This window comes from Plutella xylostella, chromosome 24, assembly GCF_932276165.1.
Source record: "Plutella xylostella chromosome 24, ilPluXylo3.1, whole genome shotgun sequence".
Classification (NCBI taxonomy): domain Eukaryota; kingdom Metazoa; phylum Arthropoda; class Insecta; order Lepidoptera; family Plutellidae; genus Plutella; species Plutella xylostella.
Genome location: NC_064004.1, coordinates 3,231,852 through 3,253,237, shown reverse-complemented (window position 1 = coordinate 3,253,237; position 21,386 = coordinate 3,231,852). Strand labels below are relative to the sequence as shown.

Genomic DNA, 21,386 nt, shown 5'->3' with positions numbered 1-21,386 from the left:
TAACAGTATAATTTAGTGTTTCCCAGTGCAAGTATTATATTGTTATCAAAGCACGTGACTTGTTTATAGTTATTTGTACCTTCGATCAGGATGTTTCTATAAGATTAACATCTAAAGTTGGATGATGAATTTCCAAATTTCGTTGAGTACCTACTTAAAAGTTTTTTAGGATGACCGCCTGAGTCACGTTACTTTACGGCTTATCATACCACTTTTTACAATACCCGGTGTGATATACAGGGCCCCTGTATAAGTACATATAGATGGTCAAAAGTACGCAGCTGATAGTAGGGTTATCTGCGTCTGCGCAACAACACTAAGGGCCTGTTTCACAAAGTCTAGATAATGGCTACCTGTCGGATAAATAATATACCTCCATGCTATCACTGTCTTAAACATAATTACAGACAGTGAAAGCATTTCTTTTTATCCCACAGGTGGCCATTATCCAGAAATTATGAAACAGGCCCTAGGTGTAAAAAATATGTCCGTTCCTGACGTCGCAACGCAACGCGCCAATGGGGCCTCACCCTAACCAGCAATCGAAGAAACCGCACACACACGTGTTGGTAGCTTCTGCTGGCTTCTTGTGTTTCATTTCTTCCCGTCCCAAGGCTGGTGTGACCGCAATAATACGTATTTCAGTATGTAATTATAGAAATCCATCGAATGGCGAATGGCGTAGTGGTTAGTGACCCTGACTACTGAGCCGAAGGTCCCGGGTTCGATACCCGGCTGGGACAGATATTTGCTTAAACACAGATATTTGTTCTCGGGTCTTGGATGTGCCCGTAAAATGGCAATAGGCCCGCCCCTATTACATTGGGACTATTACACTGGCGAAAAGTGGGTGCAGCAATGCACCTCTGCCTACCCCGCAAGGTACTCCCTTATTATTAGTACAAGGTGTGAGTGTTTGTTTGTTGTTTAATTATAGAAATATCTATTTACATAAATGCGTTTATTGGTTCAAATAATGATTAAATGTGGAATGCTATATCACAGCAGTGTACTGCTATAGGCTGATGATGATGATGATGACATAGGCAATCATTGCCGGGTAGGGCAATGACCTACCTAATACACTAATATAATAATAACTATTATATAGTACTAGCTGTTCCCGCGCGCTTCGCTTCACATTAAAGGTTTTCCCGTGGGAATTCCGGGATAAAAAGTAGCCTATATTCTTTCCTAGGGTCTAGACCAAATTTCATTCAAATCCGTTCAGTAGTTTTGGCGTGAAAGAGGAACAGACAGACAGACACAGTTACTTTCGCAATTATAACATTAGTTGGGATTAGTTAGGATAACTGAAGATAATAATAATGTTGGCCAATTTCCAATAAAAAAAGCGAAACAATTCAAAATAATTTAATCAAAGGTGACATTAACTATAAACCGGGCATTACATTAAAATAAATTAGGTATACATAAGCATAATAATATAATAGTATTCATCAGGTCATGTACCCCGAAATCGTACGATTCTTTCTTATATCTATAAAAGAGATAAATACCTTATGTATATTTAATTAATTTGAACAGCAGTGGGCTGGTAGGTGGAATGATACTAATAACCTACCTACTCGCATGTATCGTCGATAGTCGAGCTATCTTCAGTGATTGTAAGATTGTAACTGATCATTGAAGTTCAGCAACACATGGCACGGTCCCATTGGATGGGTCACCGATTTGAAGTGGTTGTTTTCTGGACACATCCGTGCTTCGGACCGTACGTTAAGCCGCGGGTCCCGGTTGCTGCTTCGGTAGCAGTCAGAGGCCTTCGGGCAGCTTGAAAACATCTGACAGTCGGGTTGCCCACTTACCCGACAACTCTCTCAGCACTAGCTTGCTTGTGTTGCGCGGTTCACCAACCTGCACTGGCCAGTGGCTTGGACGTGATAGGTTGTGATGATGATGATGATAAATAGCATATACCTACTTAAGTACCTACCTGTGTAAGTATGTAGCTATGAATCTGTCAACACCACATGACTTCTTATCTAAAATAGGGTACTTACAGGTTTATCACCTTACGCGTAGGTCCAATCCTCTTACCATGGCGACAAACAGGTGACAAAGCCTAGTCTAGATCTATTCTAGTCTCTAGTGTTTTTGACCGACACGCTAAAAAGAAGAGATTTGACATAGATTTTCGGTCAGGCAAAGTAATTCAGCAGTCATCCCTACATAGTTAATTATGATATTATATTAATTAAAGTATTAAATTTTATTGAGGAAAGCTAAGAAATTTATTGAGAAAACAAGAAATGTTATCGTCATCTAAATTTATAATAATGATAATGATTTATTTATACACACAAGATAGTAAATAAGTCATCGGGTTAGTGGTTGTGTAGCTTAGAGATAATTACGATGGAAATACTGACAGATACGCTTACACGTGGTCTAGACCTAAACTCATGTACCTACCTAAGTAGCCTACCTAATAAACTAATAATGGTAGCGATTGAGAAGGCGGCACTTCTAGGATAAACGAGCTAAGTACCTAAGTGCTTATTTTAGAATGCTTCCTTCAGAATCGCACTCAATCTTTGATGATTTAAATTCTTGTAGGAAATCCCTCATTGCTGGGGTGTATCCTAGTAGGAGGGACCTACCAAATTAAAATTAAGTACCTAAGTACTTTTTTTCTAAACCTGACCCCTCTCAGAAGTATTGTTTTTACTATGACGGTAACTGTGCACAGTTTGAGTTCATCACCATGTTTTCCTTCAACACGTTCAAGTAGGTATAATATCATCGTAGTAGGTATTTGAACCCGACCTCTCGAATGAAAGAATAGATCTTACCCATTACAACAGAATAATAACTACTTACCCCATTACTTACAGTACCACCACCGCTCTTTTAAATTAAATCTACGTAGGTAGGTTAGGTACTTACATAATAAAAATGGCACATTAAATTATGTGCTAATATAATTGTAAGGTCCTCCTAGCCGAATTTCGACCACGGCGGCCAATCTCATTTGAGATCAGCCATCTACGCAGGAGTAGATTATAGTGCCCAAGTGTGTGCGCAGTACACAGGAGCACTCTCTGTTCCATCACTCTCATAACCCAATGGGACGGATTGACCGACACGACTGGAGAGAGCTAGGCGCAGGACCGACTGCTTTACATGCCCATCCGACAGCATGGATCGTTTCACTGTTTCGGACATCAGGTGATCAGCCTTCTGTGTCCTAACCAAACTTAGAACCACAATTTAGAAACACAAATTGATGGTCCCACCCGGGAATCGAACCCGGGACCTCTGGGTCATGAAGCGAAGCTTCTACCACTAGACCACAGATGCAGATGCAATATAATTGTACCTATTACTAAAAACAAGAAGTCAAATGTTATCTAGATGCCTGGGAATGTTTTTCACGTGGCGCACGATCCAAATTTCATGACTAGTGCCATGAAATGATAACAATGGATGGACTGATATTGTTCCAAAACTACCTAAGTACCTACTTATATGCTAAGATGAAAGTTAGATATAAATTAATTAAGTACTTAGGTACTTATTTATTTGAGACGAGTACATAGAACTTCAGTTTACTTGTCTAAGGTTTTGACTTACTAGCTTAGACAAGTAAATTACTAGTTATCATCATCATCACAACCCATCTCATTCCCACTCCCCACTACTAATGGGGCTCTCGGGTCTCCTTCCAATGAAGGAAGGGTTTTAGGCCTAGTCCACTACGCTGGCCTAGTGCAGGTAGGTGGACCTAACACAAGCAAGCTAGTGCTAAGAGAGTTCTCGGGTAGGTGGGCAACCCGACTGTCAGATATTTTCAAGCTGCCCGAAGGCCTCTGTAGTTTAGGCTTCACGACTGCTGGTGAAACAGCAAGCCGTGGGTGCCGCCTGCACCCAATGACTGACCGTGCCATAATGTGTTGCTTAACTTCAATGATCAGTCACATCGAAGATCACTGAAGCTAGCTCGACTATGGAAAGACTGAAGAGTATGAAAAAGAACATGGTGACAGTGGTGAGAATGGTACAAATATAAACATGTTTGACCTTGACTTGAAATATAACAATACAGCTGTCATTAGATAACGTCGGGTCGTTGAACTCAATCTTATCTTGACATTTAAGAGGGAAAGGCAAACCCATAGGAGGAAAAAACTAGCTATTTGACACAACATCAAATTTTGATAAAATGTACCTACTTCGATATTGCAGAAGGCGTCATAAAGCTAGCCTTTTCCATGTATAGTGCCACAAACTTATCTGTTCCGGTGAGAGCAAACTAAATTGGTCCATATAATCTATGTCATGTCAATATGAAATTCATTAGTACAGTAAGTAATGAGGTATGGACCAATTTAGTTCGCTCTCACCGGAACAGATAAGTTTGTGGCACTATAGACATAATGTGTTCCCGTTTAAGTAATAAGTTACTCTATGAATGTGGTCCTACGCCACTGGAACTTTTTCATTGCTCGCGACTGTAAAAAAGGAAAGTAAAAATTCTTTATTGGGCAAGCGGCGAGACGCAAGCCTCAATGACAAAATAACAGTAGGCAGCGACACGTTTAATGTATGCGCCGATTACATATTGGCAGATTAAGCCGGCGTGTGGAGTGTCATGCGCGCGCGCAGGTCCCAGTCATGGCGGCTGCGTGGTTGGTAGGGTGAACATGCGGCTTCGGCTTGTGGAGACTTTGGGACACAAGATTTTTGAATAAATTCAAATTCAAATTTAATTCATTTATTCACACTAAATCACAAGTCACAACATACACGACGTAATTAAGATATTTTCATAATACGAACTAGATGGAGTGTCAGTGCAAAAGAGACGTCTCGACAAATTATAGTCCACGTAACTTAACCTTCAGTAAGTGTAATAAAATCATAGATCGTTACTCGTATTTCTATGAGTGTTTCTACAATAAAACATAGCCCATAGTCTTACAAATAGAATTAATAACTTTCATAGGTAGCTAATAAGATGAATGATAAGAATTGATAACAATATGATAACTTTCACTGTTAGATAACGCTGTGTATCTATGCTATTTACAGCAGTAAGTAGCCATATAATTATGTAGAAGGTTGTGTGTAGATGGTACAGAGTAGAAACGGAAAAATACAGGTTTATTTATACCAGCAACCTTGATTTTAGTCCGCTATAACAGTACGGTCAGGTGCAGATAAACCTGACCCTCCTCCCATAGTAACAATGCTTCTGAGGGGGGTCAGGTTTATCTGCACCTTACTGTACAATCGTAAAAGTTAACAGAACAAGGACATCAATTAAACCGAACACGAGAGATGAAACGAGTAAATTAAGAGTTGCAGGAAATAAACAAGATCCGCGCGTGCCCGTGACCCAAAAACTAAAAATTCAAAGTCAATAAACTCTTTATAGACTTCAGGAGCATTCCGCGATCATTGTCACCCTCGCTTTATTTATTGATAGCGCGTGGCCGGCGCCTGCGCACGTATTTAAAGCAGACGCCCGACTGATTCTGTTTAGTTCGTGTTCAAGCGTCCAACATTATACACGTATCTTTCGCTCGGTCGCGATGTGTGCTGCGATCGATATGCTGTCTTCGGAGCAACATTTCTACGGCTGCAGTCCGCCGGCCGGCTTTCTGATGGACTACGCGCCTCCTGTCAGGCGTCTATCCACCAGGCAGTACTCAGCTCCCTGCCTATCAGTGCTCAAGCCGATACACCTGACGCTCAAGACTGCCACCCGGTCCTGCCTGCGTCTACAGACAGAAAAGACAAACAAGAAAGTCGTGTTCGCCGACGACAGGGGACTAGCGCTGGAACAAGTGAAGTTTATGACAGAACCGTCCCACGTACCACCGTATTGGGCGCTCAAACTGGTCGCGAGTCCTCCTGTCGAGAGAAAACCGCCGCCTCAACCCACAACGGATCTATGGGAACCGGCTTTCGTGCAACCGGCGTCCAACTACGTGGAATTCCGCCGGAGGATCACCCAGGAGTGTGTTGCGTTGGAGAATGTGATAGTGAAACAGAAGGAAGGAGCGGTGGACGGTACAGTGAAAGTGAAAAACTTGGACTTTGCAAAGGAGATCTTCGTCAGGACGTCGGCTGACGGATGGCAGACGAACGAGGACACGACGTGTGCGTTTGTGGAGTCCGGGCCTGTCGGCAGCAACGGACAGAGCTTGTATGACACGTTCAGCTTTCGGCTGCAACTGCCCATCCACTCCAGAAGGCTAGATTTCTGCGTCTGTTTCCGATGCAAAGGCGAAGAGTATTGGGACAGCAACGGCGGTAACAACTACACGATAGAAAAGCAATCAGTTCGGAACTCGTCAACGAATTCCTGTGCCAGAATAAAGTATGGGAACTCCTGGAGTTCTCGGTCGATAAACGCAGCTGGTACGACGCCATATTGGTGAAAGGCTGGATGCTGATTGGTGGAATATCCTGCAGTTGAATCGGTGATATCCGAAAACCAACTTGTCCCGTCGTGGCTGTGCGCGTGCATCAGACGTCCTTTTAAGGAATACCTAAGTATATGATTTTATGTAAGTGCCATAGATGTAATGTAGTCAGTGAGTAAAGTTATAAATGATTCGTTATGTTTATGTAAGTGTCAGTATGCTTACATTGATTGTAAATGTGAAACAATGGAATGAAAAGTCTTTGTCCGAGAAAAACAGCGAGAATTGGTTCACATAACTGTAAGTTATTTGTTAGTATTTATTGTACTGCAAATACATAAGACAGAGAAAATTACAAAACTATTTTTTTATAATTTTAAGTTGAGTAGTAGGTAGTTTCGTAAACAAATATTTGACCAGGTAGGTAGGTGTCATGCTGGCCATGCAATCCTCTAGGAGGTGAGACGATTCTGTATATTTTGTATAGCTATGGAGTTCATAACTGTTTATTTAAGTATAAAATATAGTTTTTTATTTTATATACTACATACGTTGAATTGTTACAGAATAGACATAAGGCATACAAACTACTATAATGCCTACTACTATAATTAATTACTTAATAAAATTGTATACTAACTTTCGTATGTATATATGAAGATAGGTAACAAATTAAAAGCCATGTAAATTTTGTCTCGAACATTGAATTTATATAGGTATTTTTTAAGTAAGTAATTTATATTTTATGTTGGTAAGTATTAATTTTAACACAAACAAGTGCCATTATTTATTTATCATATATGATTTTAGTCTGATTGAATTGTATGAATTTATTAAATTGATAAATTATGATATAAGTATGTATAGTAACCGGCAGATAAACCTGACCACTAGTTTGATAGCGCTATTGAGGAGGGGTCTTCTGTGGACTGTATAATAGCACGAACTGCTAAAAAATACAGAAACTTTGCTTATTATGTTTAGTCAAAAAGAACTGATTATTCTGTAATTTAGATAGATTTAGTAGTTTTTTTTGTTAATTTTAATTTAATTTTTTATGTTTATTATGCAAATAATTTGAATACTGACTGTTTCCATCTGTTTTGCAAGAATCAAAATATTATTGAATAAAATTTTATACTATTTAAAAAGCTGTTACTGAATGTAATTTTGTTTTATTTGAGTTCCGAAAACAATGTTTTTTTACAGAGGTTGTTATTTACGACTCGGTGGATGGTGCAGTGGTGGACACTGACACTTGTGAGGGTCCCGGGTTCAATTCCCGGGCGAGTCAGGTTTGTATTGGATGTGGCACATTTAAATGGTCACAAAAAAAACTTTTAATGTAAAAACTAACTAAGTACCTACCTAGATAGGTGTAGGTATACTATTAATCGATAATGGTAAGTTTACAAGTCCTTAGCTCTTTTATATATGTATCTAAATAAGTATATACAATAAGTAGCTGTCAAAATATGCAAGCTGAAGTGGCAGTGGGCTGGTCATATCTGCCGAAGAACCGATAACCGTTGGGGTAGACGAGTTCTTGAGTGGAGACTACGAACAGGCAAGGCCGAGGACCAAGTGTTGTGGCGCTCCTTGCGAAAGACCTATGTCCAGCAGTGGATGATTATTGGCTGATGATGATGTTGATAACCTATTAAAGAAGTAGGCTATAATAATAATAATAATAATAATATTTAATTAATTTTTCAACCAACATGGATCAAAGTGTTAGTAATACATGTACAAAAAACAATCACACGACTTAGACATCTATTGTTAGTATAAAAAATATACTTAACTAGAACCATTTTATAAATAAGTATATTATTTAATTAGTTAAACATCGTTAAACTGACACACAGTTTTAATATAAGGTCCAATTGCAGAAGCACATAAAAAACACAGAACAAAACAAATATTCTGTGGATATACCTACCTACCTATGCTGCACTATGTGGTCTCGTGTCTCAGGGGGTGTCACACACTTAATCGGCAAACGAATCAAAAGACTATCGTTGTATTGCGTTCCATTCCAATGGGAGATTTTCAACCACAGACAACAACCATTATAGACCAAAACCGATTATTATAGATGGCGCTAGTAAAACTTCATACTCAACAGCACTGCATTTTTTTTAGCTGGCATGGACGCCAGTACTTTCAGCCAATACAAAAACCCAATGGTTGTGAATTCAACCATATGCAATAACTAGCTGTTATATTATGCATAGTATTAAGTGTTAACTAGTTTAAAACAATCTATCATAATCAATAATCTATAAAAATCTTTCCATCTATCTATCTAAAAAACGACAGGCCGGATGCCATCTATTGGTCGATTTTGGAACTTTTAAACTGTCAGTCAACGAAAATAGACGACCGAATGGCGTAGTGGTTAGTGACCCTGACTACTGAGCCGATGGTCCCGGGTTCGATTCCCGGCTGGGGCAGATATTTGTTTAAATACAGATATTTGTTCTCGGGTCTTGGATGTGCCCGTAAAATGGCAATAGGCCCGCCCCCTATTACATTGGGACTAACATACACTCTGGCGAAAAGTGGGTGCAGCAATGCACCTCTGCCTACCCCGCAAGGGAGTACATTAGTACAAGGCGTGAGTGCGTGTGTGTGTGTGTGTGTGTAGTTTAAAACAATCTATCACAATCAATAATCTATAACAATCTATCCATCTATCTATCTAAAAAACGACAGGCCGGATGCCATGTATTGGTCGATTTTGGAACTTTTAAACTGTCAACGAAAATCTCTCATTCACGTTCGTTCGTTCGTCGATTTAGGCCTGGGTCTCCTATTTACGCCGTAGATCGCGTCCAGCGTCACGCCGTAGGCCGCGTCACGATGCTCACTATAGAAATGTACTGATGCGGTCTCCCTCACACGCCGACGTTGGCGCGTAGACGTAGTGAGCATCGTGACGCGGCCTACGGCGTGACGCTGGACGCGATCTACGACGAGAAATAGGAGACCCCGGCCTAACAACACAGATTGTTTGTATGAGTGTGTATGACTCTTAAATTGATAACCTAACGAACTTTCTGTCGTTAAACTTTCGTTAGGGGTCAGTTGTTTTCAATGGATCTCAACAATAAGTACACTGGCCTGAAAAATTAATCAAATTAGTAGGTATTTTTTTATGGTAATAGGCACAATCCTGCAAAAAAATCTGTCACTCACTCATGCTTTGACGGACGATTAGACGTTTGTAATCGTTATACCGCGTTTACATTCAGCCGAAGTGAGCAGGGAAGTGGGCAGGGAAGTGGGCAGGGAAATGGGCAGGGCAGTGTGTAAACGCGATACTTCTCATGCCGCTGACATTGCCACTCGCGCTGCCCTGCACTCCCCTAAATGGCGGTTTTTTGTGCGGAAGTCAAAGGACCGGCAGCGCGAGCGGCAGTGCGTGTTTACATTCAGCTCCGACGCTCAGTACTCGCCGAGCGCCTGGAGGAGAAAGGCATGATAAACAACTCATACTTACTAGTAGAATTAGTAGGTATATACATTAAAAAATAGTTAAGTAGGTTGGTTGATAATTAATTAGTTAGTAGTACTTATAAAGTTATATTTCGATGGATAGATATCATCCACCATCGTCTACGACGAAAATTATTTTTTGTATTCGATATCTTTTTAAACATCGAACATAACTTATGTATAGCATAAAGAGACAGCGCGGCCGCTGTAATTATTTCGACGTCTGCCATTGCCGACACTTGAAAGTGAAGTGAGTGGTAGGGCAGTATGTAAACACACACTCCTCTCAATCCTGCCACAGGAGTATTTAGGGAATTATTGCCGGCAGCGCGAGGGGCAGCGGCAGGGGCTGAATGTAAATGGGGTATTACATTCAGCCTTAAAGTTAAATGGTGCAACCCACTCTAATACACTCGGTAACATTAGCTATCACCCTAAAAACAAAAAGAAAATCGCTTCAGTAGCTACGATACCATCATACAGACAGAGACACATGCACGTTTATTTATTTATTTACACAACATACAATAGTACCTACCTAATTATGTACAATCAGATGGACTTAATGTTAAAAGCATTTTCTACCAGTCAACCTGCAACAGGGTGCAGGAGGTACAGGGAGCAAATTCTACGTTAAACTTTACTTATAACACCCCTTCTTTGTCAAGGTTTAAAAAAGAGAAATTTCACTTTTTACACAACTGCCCGGAGATTTTTTTATATTAGTTTATCTACTATTAAATAAAACATTTGCTCAGCTCTTGTGAAGTAGGTGAGTAGTTTTTTTTTAATGTAAGTATTTACTTAGCACTTGGCGACAATCGTGCAATTGCGTGCTCGAAGAAGTACACACACACACACACACTCACGCCTTGTACTAATGTACTCCCTTGCGGGGTAGGCAGAGGTGCATTGCTGCACCCACTTTTCGCCAGAGTGTTATGTTAGTCCCAATGTAATAGGGGGCGGGCCTATTGCCATTTAACGGGCACATCCAAGACCCGAGAACAAATATCTGTGTTTAAACAAATATCTGCCCCAGCCGGGAATCGAACCCGGGACCTTCGGCTCAGTAGTCAGGGTCACTAACCACTACGCCATTCGGTCGTAGGTAAGCAACTAAGCACGTAAGTTACTATATAAAGGGTGTTTAAAAACCAAACATCGCTTGATGGACTGGTGGTCTGTGCCTCGAGTGCGAGTTTTTTCACCTATCGAGAAGTGAAATCGAGCATCGAGCGGAGCTCGGAGCTAGTACAACTACTTACCGCTAGGTGACGTATCTCCCACGCCATACAAATTTGCGTTTCGATTTCATTTCTCGATAGGTGAAAAAACTCGCACTAAAGGCACTGGACCAAATATACTTCATAGCTTTAGAGGGTAGCCGATGTCATCATTGGAAGAGAATGATGACGGAGGGAAATGTCATCTAGCCTCTTTAGAGAGAGAAGAGTCACTCACGGGCAATGAAAGACTTCCATTGAGAAAATCACCAAATTAGTTAATTCTAAACAGAAAATGCTAGCTTAATGACGTCTACTGCAACATTTAAGTACATTTAACAGAGCCTTAGGATTACCAACTAAAACAATTATATTTTGTTCCAATTTTATATTAAATCTTTGAAAAAATTGGGGTCGTTTGGTGTCGCCATTTTGTGAGTGGAATTTTTCATTGCCCGTGAGTGTATCTAACAGCAGACGAATATTTAAAAACTCGTTGTAGTTTGAGACTCAATGGTTGTTAGTTTAGCTCATAAATAGAAATAGCTAACGTGAGTATTTTATACTTACATAATAGTGTAAAAGATAGGACATTTTGCTAAAAGGAGCCATTCGTTTTGTTTAAAACCTACTATTGACCCGCAATTCAACCCGCAATTTAGTAAAAAAAGCAATTGTAATTTTACTGTAGGTACGTACTTAATTAATTTTAGCACAAGCTTGCTTGTGTTGGGGTCCACCAACCCGCACTAGGCTAGCGTGGTGGACTAGGCCCAAACCCTTCCTGCATTGGAAGGAGACCCGTGCCCCAGCAGTGGGGACGTGATGGGTCGTGATGTGATGATATTTATGCGTACCTAGGTAGTTTTATTCATCGAAAAAGTCAATCATGAAAAAAAAATCGTCTAAGGAGTTAGGAACGTAATAGGTTTTAAATTTACTTTTTTTTGACCACATTGACCGAGTTCAATAAAAAAATGCAATATAAAAAACAAATGAAACTTCTTAATATGCAGACAATAAAATATTTTTTATTCAACACATTTTGTAAAATATAACTTTAACTATATAAGTAGGTACATATACATAATAATGTCGGTACGAGTACATACAGCATATAAAATAAACATTCAATTTAACAACTAAACACGAATAGTACCTACTAAAATATGATGTAAGTAGATATAAGGTAATTTTTTAAAATATTTGCTATATTTTTAACGGATTACTCATAAATAATTTATTTAGGTCTAAAATTTAATAAACTTAAAAACAAAATACGAAACAACAGTGTTTAATATTAATATATTTCTCTACAATATAAATTATATCGCCTTAATTCTTATGTTGAAAGTGAAAATATACAATATAGGTTATTATAATAAATACAGGGTGTTTGGTGCATCGTAAGTAGTTCTGTATACTTTTGGGATATGTAGGTTGTGGTTCAAAATATTTATTTCGATTCTGGATTTAAGCAATGTCAAACTGTTAAATTAATATTCAACTGAAAAATATTAATATACGGTTATATTCAATAAGATGATTGATGATTATTAATTTAAAATTGCCGTGTCGAGAAAACCACTATTATTGATAGGATATGTAGGTTTTTTATTGTACTGTGACGTATATCTGGCGTAAAATGTAATTAATAGGTACAGTAAGGGGCAGAGAAACCTGACCCCCCTCAGAAGAATTTTTACTATGAGAGGGGGGTCAGGTTTCTCTGCACCTGACCGTACTTACAAAAAATACATATTTTATTCCGTAGGTACGGTGGCCTGCGCCTAAAAGTATACAGGCAGAGTTTTTAAAATAGCAATCTCAAGCTCACATGCTGCTCAAGCACATCCACATAAACACCACTGCTACACACATCACACACAACACGTCCCCGGATTTATAACGGATGTAGCTGGTCCCTTCATCATCAGGGATCGCTATTTTAAAAACTCCGCCTGTATACTTTTGGGCGCAGGCCACCGTACATTAGAATCAATTCTGTGTTTAAATTTTTTATATTCTGTTCATTCCAAAAAAAATTACGAATTTTTGAATGTAGGTCAGGTACCTACCTATAGACTTTTCCGAAACACAAATTATTTCTTATTTATTTAAAATCTATACTTTGTTAAATATAGCATCACATTTGATTTACAGATCCATCTGCCTGGCAAATAAAGTTAACTTTCCGTTGAAAACAAATAACCAATAAAAGGTATGGGTTTCACAGCTGTCATACCTAATTATAAAATACTACCTGTTCCCCCGAGCTTCGCTTCGCCTTAAAAAGTATTCCCGTGGGAATTCGGGGATAAAAAGTAGCCTATGTTCTTTCTCAGGGTCTAAACTAAACCATATGTATACCAAATAATGTAGTTTTGGCGTGAAAGAGTAACATACAGACAGAAAGACAGACAGACAGACACAGTTACTTTCGCATTTATAATGTTAGTTAGGATTAGGATAGGGCTCATGCTATATTTTAGAAAGTATATTATACAGTTAGTACCCGCGCCCACCGCTAGATGGCATGAATAAAAAATCTCACTGTTTACATTGGGCTTGGATACTTTTATCTGTCCTTTACTGTACAAAATTATTAGTAGGTAAATTAGGTAGGCGACTAATAAGTTATAGAAAAAGGGCTACAAATTTAACATTACCATACGATGCTATAAATTTAATTTAAACATTAAATATTTATCTATAATGATATTATTTAATACATAGTATAAAATTCTCTAATATTTACTTAGTTAGGTAGTTTTTTGCATGACAATATAAATCCAACTTTTGATAAATAGATGCATTTCTATATTTTCACGCACATAAAATATTATCATTAGAATTTTAAGAGTCATTTTTCTAATTTACCTTCAATTAACATTTTCCTATTATAATTAATTACTTACTTAATATTATTATTATAATAAAATCTCACTATTTGGTTTCTTTTTTAGAATAACCATGTTTATTGACGATTCTAAAGATACGATTCTCAAGAAGATAATCTACTTACTTAATATGTAGACAAGTAAATTATTTCAGTAAAAGATACTTAAGTAAAAAAATATTGAAGTCGTCATCTTCATCACTCATGCAATACAAAAAAAATAATTATTATACTTATCGACAAAAAAAAATAAGAACTTCTTACAGAAAAATGTAGTAAGTAATTTTTTCACGTTCGTCGCCCCTTGTAAATAATTAGATGTACGATTTATAAGAATACTATAGGATGGGACATTAATGCACATAACCATCTACTGAAAACACGATGCGTGACCGTGTAAGAAAACCGTAATAACATTTTCTATGATTAATTGATACAGTTAGATGTAAAAAAAATCTGTACCTCCGTTTGTATAGAAAACATTGCAATCTCATCTCGAGAACGTTTCTTGTGATAACAATACTATACAGTCACGGACTGGGGTCAGGTTTATTTGCCTCTGTCTGTACAAATGATAGATACAGCATTCAAAAACATGACTGTATAAAAGTCGTCATGGAATGAAAAAGTCATCCTTATTGAATTACCTAATACCAATAACAGAGGTGCAAATACCTATACTCGTATAATAGGTCTATGTATTGTTCATACTAGCAAGCTTTGTCATAAAATCTGCGACAGTTCCATTGACTTATAGTATATTACTAGCGTAAGGACAGGCCCAACCGCTCTAGAAAATGACACCATCGCGTTGGTCCTAAAATCTCATAAATCTGTCATCATTTGTATGAATTATGGCCAACGCGCGGGTGTCATTTTCTTTAGACAAAACGTTCTGACGGGCGTATCCTTACTTTTGAAATCATTGGACAGTTCATATTCATACAGAGACGCTGTCTTCATCAACCATATTTCTTCCATTATCGTTATCGTCTAACAAATCTTCTACGTCGTCCAGACTAGCCTGACCGGCTTTAGAATCCATATTTCTCGATTCAAACGTGTCAGAATCAAGAAACACCTGGGCATGATGTGCCTTGTTCCTATCCGCATTGTCTTCTAAACTCTCATCTATAATTTCTAGACGTGATTTGGAGAAAATCTTGTGTAAAGACTCCATTTTTTCTAACGCTCGTTCGGTTTTCCCTGAACTAGATGAGAGTGTTGTATCGTCAGTCATGCAAGCCGAGTCGATTCTTCTTGATATGTCCGAAATAGATTCCGATATTTCTGTGGTGGACGTCGATTTATCGATCCTCTCAACTTTGGGCTTCATCATCATGCTCGGAGGCAGATCGGGTATGTTTCGAAGATCTATCAGGCTTATGGACGACCTTTTCAAATTGCACTCCCTCCCTTGGCTGTATTCTGACTCTGAAGATGTTTCTGAACTGTCCTCATCGAACGAGTACGTTTGAATTTTATTTTCAATGTCTCTTATGACATCTACTGCTAGATGTCTCGCGTAAATGACCCTGTCGTCTTTAGATAACCTTCTTTCTATATCTCTTGAAGATGGCTCATCTTCTTCAAGAATATCTGATAATTCGAAGCTGTACGGTAAATATTGCGCATATAAAGGAGCTGGTTTGGTGTAAGCTGCAAAGTTCTCAACATCTTCTTGATCCGTCATAGTATCGTCTTCAGGCACTGGTATCTGTTTCAATTCGCAAACTGTTTGTGTCGCATCCATTAATATACTTTCCAAATCGTCTTTCACATGGCTCAGGTCTACGAAAGTTTCGGATATTCGCCGCGATTCCACGAACTTATCCGATTTCATATCATCGAATCTATCTATTACTGTGTCTATGGTTCTAGCTAAAGACGAATCTGATTTAGTTTTGCTCATATCACTACAGGTCTCTAATCTACTAATAGTTATATCTGATTTGGATTTTTCCGACAAAGAAGGTGTCACGGACATAGATTTGGTGGTTTCGTGATATTTGTCTGTGCTATTGTAATTTTCCATGTATTTGAGTAACATTTCGACCAGTGTCTCATTGGTATCTTCTCCTGGTGTCTCATCAATATACGACAGACCTTTCACGTCCATGTTAGAATCAGATAAGCTGATACAGTTTTTATCTTTTTGAAAGTTTATTTCGACTATAGGTTTAGCTTCTTTACGGTCTTCGGGCCCGAATAAGAACTCCATAAGTGTGATTTTCTTTTCATCTTTGCTCGCATCTCCTTCAGCGTCTATGCATCCTGTTGTGGCTAAAAACTCTATAAGCGTTTCCATCTTTTCCTCTAGTTCTTTATTGACTCTAGGCACGTAGTTATGAACTTCTTCTGTGGGACTCGCTTCACTTTTGAAGCAACTGCCGCCACTTCCCTTCCTGTGGTCTTCATTCTTTTGACTTTTCACAATGGTAAAAAAAAAATCTATTAAATTGGCAATTCTCTTGTCGTTTCTGTCTTCCTCTTCATCTGAACAGGTCAAGTCTGATTCTTCTTTCACTAGCGGGCACCTTTTGGGAGACTCCTCGAACTTTTTGGAGAACACTGTCTCCTGAATTACCTGGAAAATTGGAATATTTGTGAGATAAATAAGGTTGTAAGATCATTATACATATCTAGTTATCTTTATCCAACTAGTAATCGGAGCAAAATGTGTCATATATAGTTATATAGGTATTTTTGAAACAAATGACGGGCCAATCACAGTGGACAAGTAAAGCAGCCACCGGGAATCCAGAACTCAGTCCGACGGCAAGATCTCCTTCAGAGATTAATATTTACTTATGCGTGTACAAATCCTGTGTGTGCTATATTCTTGAACAGGATTGTTGGCTTGAACGTGCCTTTGAGCTTGTAGCTACACATCAGGCGTTTTAAAGCTCGCTCGGCTTCGATAGACTGAAGAGGTATACCCCAAAGCGCGCTTCTAAACGCCTTATGTGTACAAGCTCTAAAATGACGTTGTAATATATACGAATCGAAACTCGTGTGTTTCAAATTTAATTTTAACCTTGCTACAAATACGATCTATGAATTTGAGGGCAAGTGTATAAGAACGGTGATAGCTCAGTTGGGTAAGCAGCCGCTTCTCACGCCAGAGATGTGGGTTCGAATCCCGGCGCTGACATGTACCAATGAGTTCTTTGAATTTAAGTACAATGTATACCATCGCTCTTATGGTGAAGGAAAACATCGTGAGGAAACCTGCATATCTAGATTTAGCACATCCTATGATCCTAGATATGTGAACCCACCAACCCGCAGTGGGCCAGCGTGGTGGGAAATGGTTCAAGCTTAGCAGTTTAGACCTTAGGCATATGCACAAACGTTCCACTCAAGAGCCAGGTGCAGGTACTTACAAACCCACAGAGAATAGAATAGAATAGAATAGACCCCTGCACCAGCAGTGGGGACGTGATGGGTCGTGAAAATGATGATGAACTTGATGGCAAGTGTATTAAAGCAACAATACCTGCAGCAAATGGCTGGCCAGCCTCACAGGCGACCTGGCTGGCTGCGGCTGCGGCTGCGGCTGCTGACGAGGAGCCTCAGGACGGAAGATCTCCCACAGCGACCCGTAGGAGGTCGAGAGAGAGGCGCGGTGCGCGCTCAGACGAGTGCCCAGACGCTGGAAGACCTGGCGAAAAAGGATTAAAGGATTTAAGGTCACATCACACCTAGAAGGAACGTAGATGGATCGTCACCGTATCGATTACGACCCAGCGATTACGTTACAATTCCCATTAGTGTGCGTTGCACGCTGATATTTTTTATTTTAACCACTAGGTAACTTGTCTAAGGCGTTACGGTAGGGTGTTTCATACAAAGAAGAGATGGGAGCTGGAGTTGATACGGTCACGATACCTTTCCGAGTTGATATGTGTGCTGTGGTCTTTAGGCATGGTCGAAGTCAGTACGCTATCATGAAAAAAAGTACCCGTAAATTAATTTGAAGTCTGTAATGAATCTGCCTTAATTTTGTGATTTGTAGCCATCAGCCCATAATCTTCCACTGCTGGACGTAGGCCTCCTCTAAGGAACGCCACAATTAACACTTTTTCTTCTGGTTTCCTCATCCAGCCACCACCAGCTATAGTTACCAGTCTAACGTCATTGGCCATCTTCCACCCTTCGAGTGCACCTGCTGCCGCTACACGGGTTCGCTATCGTCGTAGATAAACGTCACTTTATCGCGATTCGGCATGATTGGTAGAACACGAGTGACACTAGTTTATCAACGTCGACAACGAACCCGTGTAGCAGCCGCTGAGAGGAAACATGACTATACAGGATGCCCCTTCCTCCGATTGCACCTGACAACATGACTATACAGGGTGCCCACCTGCCACACTCAGGAGCGCCAGGCGCGCAGCTTGCGTAGTGACACTCGCTTGAAGCGGGCCACCTGCGCCGCCAGCGCCTCCGCCGACAGCGAGCCGCCCGCCTCGCCCTCTGAGTGCACCTGGGGAGGGGGGGGGGATACATTATACAGGGTGCTTCTACATACAGTCAGCTGCATAAGTTGCTATACACTTCTATACCTTGTCAAACTGACGAACCGTCAATGTTTCAATGAATTGATAGGCGCGGTTTCAGATTGACAAAGTACAAAAATGTTTAGCTACTTATGCAGCTGACTGTACATATATATGGACACGATTGTAATCCCCGAAGGGGTAGTCAAGGAGTCTCGCAAGTGAGTTACCCACTTTTCGCTGTACATTTGTACATTTTGTACTCACTTGATAGGTCGCGAACCGTATCGCCGTTTTTGAATGAGTAAGTACCTACAATGAACTTAGGGTTATCTAGTTTCTACATGATGAAAGGATTGGCCAGTCAGCTGTGTGCTAAACAAGGGTAGAGTAAACCGAAATGGGGTGACTCAAGAATCAGGGAGTTATGAATAAATTTTGTTCAATAACAATGTAAATGGGAATAAACTACTCCGTAGAAACTTTATAGTCCACGTGTAAATTTTACGAGCTGAGTCACTCTCGTTTTGCAATAAAATCCTGCTACCGTACCAACACTGACACACTAGCAATTAATAGCAGTGTCGCTTGCCGGTCAAACATTTGTCAGATCCATACAAATTATGCCAGATTTGACAAGCAAGCGACACTGCTTAGCTGCTAGCTGTTCGGTGGTGGTAACCCCACTATACACGGTACTCACTTCTCTGGACCCTGATCTTCTGTTCATGAAGGACCTCATGTCCTTGTCGGAGTGGCCTTTGGACCTGCCGATGCCTTTTCCCAGCGGCGTTGTTGATACTCGTCTGAAAATATAATTAATGGGTGGAATTGTATTTCCAAAAAAATATGTATAGGCCACTCTATCCGTGATCCATAAGTTATGGGCATTATGGCCCTATTGTCTTCTATTCTATTCTCTGCAGTGGTGAACATTTGCCCTATAGAGCTAAAAGTATACTTTTTGTCAGACAGACCTAGTGCTGCCCTCTTCTGATGGATAGATAAAACAAAAAATGCTACTATTTGGTGCTGCCACCTACTGAGGGTAATGGCCCTATTACTAACAAATATGATAGACTATAAATACTCTGCATTTTTATGGCACAGTCACTAAAGCAATTAGTTTGACTATTCGCCACTAGATGGCGAGGGCAGAATATGGTGCTGCCATCTAGTGAACGATACCTCACCTGCAATGCGTAGGGTCGCTGTAGGCGGCCTGCACCGGATGTTTCGTCACCACTTCCGGTATGCAGCTGTATGTGCCCGGGAACGGAGAGCCTGAAACGAAATAAAATTTTGTGTTTAGTTTTTTTGGTCATTATAATCATTAATATCGTTCAATCATTCATCATAACTTGACAAAATAGCCCCTTCAAAAAGAACCTGTCTGGCCGACGAGTGCAGTGAAACCTAATGCAAAATTGTATGGCGGAGTTGTTGCAGCTACTTCCCGCTAGATGGCGTCCCTCCCGCGCCATACAAAATCTCGTTCACTTTTCAAACGGTGTAAAAAAGTAAAAACTCGCACTCCCCATACAGTATGGCACGTGTGAGAGGTATTGTGTAGTACCTACTTATGTTGTTACTATAAGGTTCTGTACCAGTGATGACAGGCCTGGTGATGCTGAGCCCGCGCTGTGTCCGGACGATGGCGGCGCGGTGCCGCGGCAGCGGGGCGGAGCACCCCCCCTCTTGCACCACCAAGCTATACTAGTCTACGTCATTGCGGAGATGATACTTTTGATCCATAGTCAAAGATATGACGTGTCAAAAGCGTCCTCCCAGAAGCAGAAAAGAGGCATGAAGAGCGAGACCACTAGCGCAATGCCAAGACGCAAAAAGATGGCAAAAACGTCAGCTTCTCACCTTCTCTCACTCGGAATGATGAGGAAAGAAGAGCGAGACCACTAGCGTGATGCCAGCTAGCTCTCGTCGCGATGACTTGCAGTTTTGGGAGAACGCCATTGGTGCAGCATTGAAGCACTCTGACGGCTCCTGTATCCCTTCTAGATAATCCTAAGTATATTTAGTAAAATATAGCATGAACCATATGTCTTTTGATTGACAGATCCGTATGCCTGGGTAATGAAGTTGGTGTTCAGCTGTCATAGGTATACTGTATACTGTACCAGTAATAACAGGTCTGGTGATGCTGAGCCCGCGCTGTATCCGGGCGATGGCGGCGCGGTGCCGCGGCAGCGGGGCGGAGCACCCCCCCTCTTGCAGCACCAAGCTATACTAGTCTACGTCATTGCTAGAGATGACAGTTTTGATCCATAGTCAAAGGTACGACGTGTCAAAAGCGTCACCCTCCCAGAAGCAGAAAAGAGGAATGAAGAGCGAGACAACTAGTGTGATGCCAGCTAGCTCTCATAGTTTTGGGACACCACTACGCCATTAGTGCAGCATTGACGCATTCTGACGGCATTCCCGCATCCCTTCTATACTTTGTAAAATATAGGAAGAACCCTATGCCGTTATATTGACAGATCCTTTTATGCCTGGGTAATCAAGTTTGCTTTCCCTTGAAAATTTATTTGACAGCTATCATAGGTATACTGTACCAGTGATGACAGGCCTGGTGATGCTGAGCCCGCGCTGTATCCGGGCGATGGCGGCGCGGTGCCGCGGCAGCGGGGCGGAGCACCCCCCCTCTTGCAGCACCAAGCTATACTAGTCTACGTCATTACGGAGATGAAACTTGTCTATGATCTATGGTCAAAGTGACGTCACAAAAGCGTCATCCAAATTCGCAGAATAGAGCAATGAAGAGTGAGACCACTAGCCTGATGCCAGCTAGCTCTCATAGCGATGACTCACAGTTTTGGGAAAACGCCATTGGTGCAGCATTGACGCC

The 21,386-nt window shown here is 40.4% G+C and overlaps 2 protein-coding genes across 2 annotated transcripts; one reads left to right on the top strand and one right to left on the bottom strand.

Moving 5' to 3' along the window:
• Positions 1–5,496: 5,496 nt before the first annotated feature.
• LOC105390111 (protein phosphatase 1 regulatory subunit 3C) lies at positions 5,497–7,558 on the top strand. Its single transcript, XM_011561352.3, has one exon. It carries the CDS (start codon positions 5,559–5,561, stop codon positions 6,408–6,410), a length of 852 nt encoding a protein of 283 aa, XP_011559654.2. The 5' UTR covers positions 5,497–5,558; the 3' UTR covers positions 6,411–7,558.
• A 6,116-nt stretch (positions 7,559–13,674) lies between these two features.
• On the bottom strand, positions 13,675–18,506 carry LOC125488592. The gene is made up of 3 exons (XM_048629968.1): positions 18,391–18,506; positions 17,521–17,685; positions 13,675–16,608 (listed from the first exon to the last, which is right to left on the bottom strand). Exon 3 carries the CDS (start codon positions 16,327–16,329, stop codon positions 14,962–14,964), a length of 1,368 nt encoding a protein of 455 aa, XP_048485925.1. The 5' UTR covers positions 16,330–16,608; positions 17,521–17,685; positions 18,391–18,506; the 3' UTR covers positions 13,675–14,961.
• Positions 18,507–21,386: the final 2,880 nt, after the last annotated feature.

What these genes read in the sequence shown, in the direction of transcription:
- LOC125488592 (XM_048629968.1), bottom strand. Translation starts at nt 16,329, where the DNA reads ATGGAAACGCTTATAGAGTTTTTAGCCACAACAGGATGCATAGACGCT.
- LOC105390111 (XM_011561352.3), top strand. Translation starts at nt 5,559, where the DNA reads ATGTGTGCTGCGATCGATATGCTGTCTTCGGAGCAACATTTCTACGGC.